Genomic DNA, 9264 nt, shown 5'->3' with positions numbered 1-9264 from the left:
AAAAAAAAAAAAAAAAAAAAAAAAAAAAAAAAAAAAAAGAAAGAAAGAAAGGAAAGGAAATCTAGGAGTAGGGCTTTGAGATCCATGAAGGATCTCATCTACTGGTTCTAAAACTCTTCCTAACATAGTTCATGGGGTATCCATAAAAACTCCTGTTAGAAACGTAAACTAAACATCCATCCCACTCTCAGCCCTTGTGATCAGCCTACAGATATAAATGTGGACCCAAGGGGTAAAGTAGATCCATGCAGCACTCACGTCTATTTGGAATATATGGTAGGTGCTTGTAGTCATTCCCTGACCTTTCTTTCCACGAGTGTTGTACAGTGGTATCATTTGGATTATAAGATGTCAGGCACAAGACTTTAGCAGGAACTGAAGTTAAAGATCAAGTTTTCTGCACAAAAGTTAGCATGGTACTCTTTCCTGCCAGTGTCTTCTTGCACAGTGATGGGAGTCCATCCTTTCTCTGTGAGCCTTCTGTTGCCTTTTAGTGGTCTGAGGTAAGACCATTTCCTTATACAAATGTAGTCAGAATCCACACCTTCCCAACCCTTTTAAATCTGACTCACCTGATTACTACAAAGAACCAAGTAAAAGGATCCAAGAACACTTTGATTTAAAGAATCTGACCTAGAATTTGCCATTTAGCTACCAACGTTTTAGCTCTAAATGTAAGGGAAGGAATGCTGAATCATCCTGCTCCTAAGAGACAAACAGTAACACAACCTCATTTCCAGGTCAGACTCATTTTATATGTCTTGGTGGGTATCTGTCCCTGAGTTTGTGACTATACTTGTTTCTTGAGCCAATTAATCATACAGACCTGTGGGTGGGCAAAGAACTTAATTCTTCCTAGTGAATCTGTCCTCATTTACACATCTCCTCATGATCTCCCCCACACAGAAGCTCCTTAGCTCATTGCAGTAAAAGTCTCACATACTTCAAATTAGTTTTTAAGACATTTCATTCAGTCATCCCAACAAACATTAACTGAAGGCCTACTATGTACCAGTTTTGAAGCACACATTTGAGGAATCCTGGTTCTTCAGAGGGAGGGGGGATATAAACTGTATAAATAGACAAATTATAGCAAAATATGATGAGTGCTATTTTAAAAGGTATGGACAAAGCTATTTGGCAGCAGACGGAAGAGAGGGACTACTTGGGGACAGAGAAAGGAGCTCAAGCAGGCCTTTTTAGAGATAAGTGACTTGTGCTGGATTTGAAGGATGAAAAAAGGTGAAGCATGTGGGAGGGAACAGTGGGCATCTGAGGCAGAGGGAATTTTAGTGCAAGGTATGGAGTCACAGAGAGGCATGGTGAAATCAGTGTAGACTGATGCAAGGGATAAAGTGGAAGAGAGGAGACAAAGTGTTTAGACCAGAATTACTGAGTATTGGTCCTAACTCTCAGCCAGTGCTATATTCCCATATATCCTTATTCGCATTTAGAAGAGCTAATAGGTAAAAAGAAGCTAAACCTATGCCCGGCACAGAATAAACACTATATATATATACAGATATAGATATACATATATATGTCTATGTCCATTATTATTACGTGCATTCTGGTGTCACATTCATCACTTTATCCCTAGGGTTGAGAATATTTAGTACGTATTTGTGAAATGAATGAAGAACTTGCAGTTTCTAAAAAGGAAACGGAGATGGGTATGATTTTCATATAATGCTACACCCAGCAAAAAGTGAAAGGAGGCTGTTTTCTACAGGATTTCTTCAGTCACCGAAAGATCATTTTCCTCTCCCCACTGTCTCCCCACTCAGAGTACTAGATTAAAAATAATAATCATGAAAACTTGTAATCTCTTGTCTGAATCTTATTTCCAGATATAACCTGAAACTCTAAGCCCTGGATTTGGGCTCCCACTAGCCTCCAGGGAGAAAAGCTCAGGAATGAATTTAAGCAATTGGCTGAGGCACTGCCCATACCTGCCGCAATCAACTCCATCATCATATTCCTACACTAACATAAAGAAGCAATGGAAAGGAGTGAAGGCACAAAGGCTTTGTAAAGGTGATACCTGAATTTCCTAAATTATAAAATTACGGTGCAAAGTCACTATCTAGCCTCAACATAACTCAATTCAGTTCAATTCCACATCTACCGAGAAAGGTACTATAGGCTACAGACATCCTAAAGGAAGCTTATTCTATATCACTGGGCTAGAAATTAGAAGACCAGGTTTTTTAACTTTAGGTTTGCTGTTAACTAGCTGGATGGCATTGAGGAAGTCACTTCACCTTTTAGAGACTCAGGTTCTTCTTTGTAAAATGAAGGAATTAGAATGGATGATCCGAAAATCCTTCCCAGCTCTTACATTCTATAGTTCTCAAATGGTAAATAATATCAGTATCATCATAACTACATATGTCTGTATTTCAAAGCAAGTTGAATTCTGGAATTTTTTTTTTTTTCGAGAAATACTCTGGCTCAGCAAATTACCAAGGGTTTTCTATAGTTTGACTACAGAAGAAACTGGGAACCAGAGATCATATCCTGATTCATTAAAAAAAATATGTATTGAGAGCCTACTATGTGCAAGGCACTATTCTAGCCACTATTATAGCACTGAACAAAGCCAACAAGGTCATTCTCATGGGACTCACTTGTGCTTTAATCTGCTTCCATAACAAATCTTTGGACAGCTTTGGACAGCAGAATTGGTGATCTAATCGTTTTGTTCTATGTTTTGTGATTTGTGTGGGCTACCTCAGAATTAACAGAAATTAAAACTGCATCAAAAAATACCTGTCTTCAATTTCTCCACTGACCAGGCAAAGAGCTGTGTAGATTTTCCTGTAGTTAAAAAGAATGGGCCGGGCACAGTGGCTCACGCCTGTAATCCCAGCACTTCAGGAGGTCGAGGCAGGTGGATCACCTCAGGTCAGGGGTTTGAGACCAGCCTGACCAACATGGTGAAACTCTGTCTCTACTAAAAAAAAAAAAAAAAAAAAAAAAAATTAGCCAGGCGTGGTGGCACATGCCTGTAATCCCAGCTACTCAGAAGGCTGAGACAGGAGAATTGCTTGAAGCCGGGAGGTGGAGGCTACATGAGCCAAGATGGTGCCATTACATTCCAGACTGGGCAACAAGACCCAACACTCTGTCTCAAAAACAAAACAAAACAAAACAAAAAACAAAAAAAACGAACTCCTGGTTTGTGAATAGATTAAGGTATTTTCAAACATGAATTCTATTAATATTTAAGACACTAAACAAAAGGGTTTGAGTGTTTCCTGTGGCACTAGCATTTAATTTTATCTTTTTCTAGGACTGATGCTTTAAAATGAGGTTTTAGATACAGAGCATTTTCTTGCTCTTACAGAATTTGTGACGGTTCTACAACCTAAATGTGATGTGGAATTTGGCTATTGTATCTCAAAAAAGAGACATCTTTACAAATTGTAAAATAAAGAAGCAAAAAGTTCATTCTGGGTAGAAAGATGTACATGTTAACTACTTAATCTAGGTCGGTGAAATACAACAGATTATACAATTTAAATATGATACTGAAACACATAAAATGAGAGGAATCTTAACCCCCAGTTTCTATAAATAAGAATCCTGAGATTCAAAGACAAAAGTGGCTTGCCCAAAGCAAAGCCAAGATACTTGTTAACTGTAAAGCTGTAATAGGAATCCACATCTGCAGATTCCCTGTTCAGAAATCTAGTTCTACATTAACTGTGACAGTTTTAATTAATCAAGGATAGAGAGAGGGTACCGGTTGCATCTGATAGACATCGTTGTAGATTAAATGTAAGGTACCTAATGTTTGTGGTATATTTCTCCAGCAGGATATACAGTCTGATATTAAGTATGAGGGACTTCGATAAACTTAGGGATGAAAAATCTATAACAGATATATTCCACTCAGAAACAGGTCATATTCAAAATCTCACTTGTAAGTAGTCTTTCCGAATTTGAAATTCCTTCCCCTGCCAAAGCAAAGTAACAAATTAAGGGCTTATTTAACCATTAATAATTGTTGAAATAATGCAAACAGTATCCCAAGATGCACCCTGAACTGGGCACAAATCCTTTTGAGTCCTGGACTCCCTGAAATGGTTGGATGCCTCCAGTGGAGCCCCAGAGACACTCAAACAGCAAGCCAGAGGGAGTTTTCTGCGTCAGGGATTCCTAAATCAGAGAGGCCTGTATTAAGGATATACGAAAAAATAATTAACCTTTTGAGGTCAAAGCCACAGATGGCAACCATGTCTTACCCACAAAAGTCTCCTGAACACAGCAGTGGAGTGATCAGTGAGGCCAGAACTGTCTGAACCTGAAATCCCGGCTCTTCTGGAATCAGAATTCAACGCTGCTAGGGAGAAGGATGAGTTAAACCCATCAAAGGTCTACACTCCCACTTTACACTCGAGAAGTCACTCCAATCTTTCTCAGATTTCCCCCATATGTGGCTTTCTAGTTTGGAAATAATATTCTATGTGGTGCACATTACTGATGCTCACACACTCCTAAAAAACTTTTTTAAAACAGTCATCTTAATAGTAATTTTGTAAATCTGGTGTGGATTTCTAGAAACCTCAGAGTCTAAACTGTCAAGGTATTGATGCGAGCAGGATTTGCAAATTTGGGGTTTAACAGCCTGATTTTCCTCGGACACCCGGGCGGCTTCAGGTGAACTTGGGTTTCTCACAAAATGAAATCCCCTAAGTAAATTAAATCGCGTTCTCGAATCTTGGCCTCGGGACAGGTGGTGGTGGTTAAAGAAGCTATGAAGGTTAGCGGCTTTCTCCAACCCCAAGAGGTCTCGCAGCGGGAGTGCGGCTGGTGTGCGGGCCCGAAGGAGACTCTGCTGCGGGAGGCCCGGCGAGCGTGCCCACCCGGCCGACTGTCGTGGACCCCGGCGCGCCTCCCTGCCCTCCCGGGGCCCGCCTCGCTCACCGAGGTGGCCGCCGACGATGGTGACGGCGATCTGGTCCATGAGCACCGCCCGGAAGCGCACGTCCTGCTCGGAGCAGCGCTGCCGGAGGGCGCGCAGGATCTGCACCTGCGGGTAGTCCTCGCGGATGCGCCGGTCCGTCAGGAACCAGAGCTGGGAGCACATGGCGGCCAGGGCGGTGAGCCCCGCGCGGCGCGGACCCCTCGGCGCCCCGGGCCGCTCGCTCAGCAGGGCGAGCGGAGGGGCGGCCGGCGTCCGGGGCGAGCGCGCCGCGGCTCCGCTCCCGCGGGTGCGCCAGGCGCCTCTGCAGCCCTGACCCAGCGAATCCGCCCGGCCACTCAGCGCCGCCGCCGGCCCCGCCAGCCAATCAGCGCGCGGCGGCGGGCGCTGGCGGCTGCAGAGGCGGCCCTGGCGGGCGGTGCCGGGGAAGGACGGCGGGTCGGGGGCCTGCGGCGGCGGAGGATAGGACCCGGGCTTCCGGGGTTCCGGGGAGCGCGCCGCCGGCGGGCGCAGGCGAGGCGGAGGACGGCAGCCCCGGCAGGCCCCGGACCCCCCGGTGGGCGTGGCGCTGCGGGCTGGGGTGGGACAGCCAGAGCGGGAGGGGCCGGGGCGGCGGCCCGGTGCGGCTCGGAGGGTTTCCGAGCTGACTGGCCAGCGATGCGCAGTGGGCAGCGGATGCGTCTCCAAGGCGATCCCGAGCCCTCGGGGGCTGGGACACGGGCGGACGCTTGCTGAGCCCCGGACAGGGAGGGCTTCGGGGACGTCCCAAAGGAGATTCCGGGGGCATGGCGAAGGTCACACGGCTAGGTCCCCAGTTGGACCCTAAAGCATTGGAAGGAGAGGGATTTCTCTGCCGAAATCCTAGCCCGAAGGCCCACGGGGGTGGAGGAGGATGTAGGAGAGGGGGAAGTTGAGTCTTACCCACCTCCTATTCAGATAATTTGAAAGTGCATTTCCTGGGGTCTCAGATTTTCTTACACTGGACACCCCCTCCTAGGTTGCAGCAGGTCTGAGCCTTCACAGCCTCGAGGTCATAAAAAATTGACCTAGCATCCTTTGCAGTTAGAAGGACTTCTGGCTGGTCTCCCTTCACCACTCCCGCTCTCCCCAGGCCATACAACTGAGTCATCTTTAAACACTGTCCTTGGTCCTGGCCAATTGCAAACCCTGCCTGCAGACAATAGTGTTTGAAGCCAGATTTTCCTTTCTAAATAACTGCAGGATTGAAGTTAGCCATCTTTGGAGACTGCATTTGCTCTTCCAGTTCATTAAAATATGTCTTTTTTTTTTTTTTTCTTTTTTGGCTTAGGGAAGCAAGAGTAGTTTCAAGGTAGACCCAGCAATGGCAACTTAGAAATGGGGTAAGTTGTCTCAGGGAAGACACAGGCTTCTCTGTAAATATTGTGCAGGTGTGTGCATGAACTCACTAAGATGAGCCTGTAGGAAAGTTCTGTATAATGGAATTTCAAAAATTATTTTTCAAGCAATCTTAAGTAAATATTTTGATGTTGCAAAATATCTCCTCCCCGCTTCTATGAATGTATGTTCTTAAAGTAACAATAGTGCCCTATGAATTAGTAACTTTCAAAACTATCTTATGGCAAAAGACAAAATTAAAACCAATTTAGTTATAGATTGAATTGGCCTTTGAGATTCATGAATTGGGGTAGCCTCCATTCCACAGAATAGAATGAGAGCTTTCACTGCGCAATGGCAGAAGAGTGGGTTTTAAAAGAGGGGAACAAGGAAATAGAGCAATGGAAGAAGAGCTGATTGCTTAACATCAGGCTACTTTGGGTTACTTTTTTGGTAAGGGTTAAAGCAGAGGGGACTTCCTTATTCTGACACAGGTAAACTGAAATCTCCTGTTTTCAGGAAAACCTGGTCTGTTTGTGGGATGTATCTCAAGTTTGATTATATGGCATTTAGCAGGAGGGACTTGATTTGATTTGGTCTGGTCTGTTGTGGCCTAGTGCAAAAGCTCAGTCCAAAACAATTGCCTCCCATAATTTTTGTTTAACACTTCCTAAGCTTGGGCACTAGAACCTCTATGTTCTACATTGGCCTTTTCCTTGATATTTCATGTTATATATTTTTTGACCCTGGCTTCTATAGTATCACCCATAGAATGTGATGCTTCCTTTAAGGCTTCTATAGTATCACCCGTAGGAGGTCTATAAGATAATCAGAACCTTGATTTTCTGGGACGATAATTTACTAAAAGATATATGAATCAGTGAATTTGAAAGTTACTTATAACCCATTTTCAAAGCCATCCACACTAGACTAGAATGTTTAAGTTAACTGTAAATGGCTATCGAGGTCCATAAACGCCAGGCTTGAGAAGAGCAGAATCCGAGGATGGGATCCAGATGTTGTAATCACTTTCTCTGAACTCCCTCACCAGGAGCTCACTACCACCTCTGTGATCTCCCCTTCTCCAGATGGGACACAAAGACCTGGGACAGTAGCATATCCAGTTAGGAAATGACTACACATGGAGGTGCAATATTCTCTTATGTCACCAGAATTCCTCAAGCACAGAGGCAGCTTTTCCAGGTACAGGTCTGCTTTCTAAGATGTATTACTTTATGGAATATTTCTCCATAGGTGACTCCCAAATTCAAATTTAACCTTGATGTTCCCTGAGCTTTAGGATTTAAAAGGATACTGTTCTGCCATCACCTCAATGTCCGTAGACTAAACTCATTATTTTCCCCTCCACTCCAGGCTCAACTGTCTTAAACAAAAAGGAAAATGAATTATCTCATATAACAAGAAACCTGGAGGTACGTAGGTTAGGATTCTCTTTTTTTTTTTTTTTTTTGAGACAGAGCTTCACTCTGTCTTTCAGACTGGAGTGCAGTGGCATGATCTTGGCTCACTGCAACCTCTGCCTCCCAAGTTCAATTGACTCTTTTGCCTCAGCCTCCCGAGTATCTGGGGTTATAGGAATGTGCCATCACACCTGGCTAATTTTTTTATTTTTAGTACAGGCAGGGTTTTGCCATGTTGGCCAGGCTGATCTCTAACTCCTGACCTCAAGTGATCTGCCCGCCTCATCATCAGTGACCCAGACTCTTTCCATATTTTCACTCTGACAGACTTGGGCTAGTGCCCCTCATAGCTACAAAATGGCTGCCACAATTCCAGGTGACGTACACATACGCACAATGTCCAGCAGAAGCAGAGAGACTATTTCTTCCTGTGTGTCTCTTTTTTTCATCAGCAAGGAAGACTTTTCTCAGAAGCCCTCAAGCCGACTTTCCAGTCCCATATGCCCACGTCTAAGCCAGTTACCAGCAAAGAAAAGGAAACTATCATGAATGGCTTAATTTCATTATGGTTCATTCCTTGGGGCTGGGAATTAGACTCCCTTCCTCCAAGCACATGGCCATGTAGAGATGGATGAACTGGGGAAAAATTGGAGGTATTTTAGGAGGATTGAAAGGAGAATAGATGGCCGGGTGCAGTGGCTCACGCCTGTAATCCCAGCACTTTGGGAGGTCGAGGTGGGCGGATCACTTTAGGTCAGGAGTTGGAGACCAGCCTGGTCAACATGGAGAAACCCTGTCTCTACTAAAAATGCAAAAAAACTAGCCGGGCATGGTGGCACATGCCTATGATCCCAGCTACTCGGGAGGCTGAGGCACAAGAATCACTTGAACCCAGGAGGTGGAGGTTGCAGTGAGCCGAGATTGTACCACTGCACTCCAGCCTGGGCCACAGAGCAAGACACCATCTCAAAACAAAAAAAAAAAAAAAAAGGGAGAATAGATGTTGGGAGGATAAACAATGGTGCTTCATGTAGATGACAATATGGTAAATGTATCAGTCAAGATAAGCTAGGTTAGGCTGTGGTGACAGGTGATCCCAAGAGGGCTTACAACAGTGAAGCCTTATTTCTGAAAATATACTCATACATGGTAGGACAGTGTAGCTATCCTCTAGGTTGTTTTTGTGCCAGGACCCAGGCTGATAGAGCAGTCTTTACTATTTTTTTTTCTTCAGAGACAGGATCTTGCTCTGTTGCCCATGCTGAAGTGCAATGGTATAATCAGAGCTCACTGCAGCCTCAAACTCCTGGGCTCAAGCAATCCTCCCACCTCAGCCTCCTGAGAGGGTAGGACTACAGATGCACACCAGCATACCCAGCTAATGTTTTTCTTTTTTTGTAGAGATAGGGGTCTCACTGTGTTGCCCCAGCTGATCTTGAACTCCTGGCCTCCAGTGATCTGCCTGCCTCTGCCTCCCAAAGTGTTAGGATTACAGGCGTGAGCCACTGCACCGAGCCCAGAGCAGTCTTTATCTGGAAGATGTTGGTCTCTCATGGA

At 44.8% G+C, this 9264-nt stretch overlaps 1 protein-coding gene across 1 annotated transcript in view; it reads right to left on the bottom strand.

Moving 5' to 3' along the window:
• LOC116463700 (N-acetylaspartylglutamate synthase A) overlaps positions 1-5238 on the bottom strand; it is a 43625-nt gene extending 38387 nt beyond the window's left edge. The window contains exon 1 of the mRNA XM_032146912.2: positions 4933-5238. Coding sequence (XP_032002803.1) covers positions 4933-5095 — 163 coding nt within the window. The 5' untranslated portion in view covers positions 5096-5238. The remainder of the gene's footprint in view (positions 1-4932) is intronic.
• Between the last annotated feature and the right edge of the window lie 4026 nt (positions 5239-9264).

This window comes from Hylobates moloch, unplaced genomic scaffold (genome assembly GCF_009828535.3).
Source record: "Hylobates moloch isolate HMO894 unplaced genomic scaffold, HMol_V3 SCAFFOLD_54, whole genome shotgun sequence".
Classification (NCBI taxonomy): Eukaryota; Metazoa; Chordata; class Mammalia; order Primates; family Hylobatidae; genus Hylobates; species Hylobates moloch.
The sequence above is the reverse complement of the archived record's forward strand: the minus strand, read 5'-3'. Positions and strand labels throughout refer to the sequence as shown.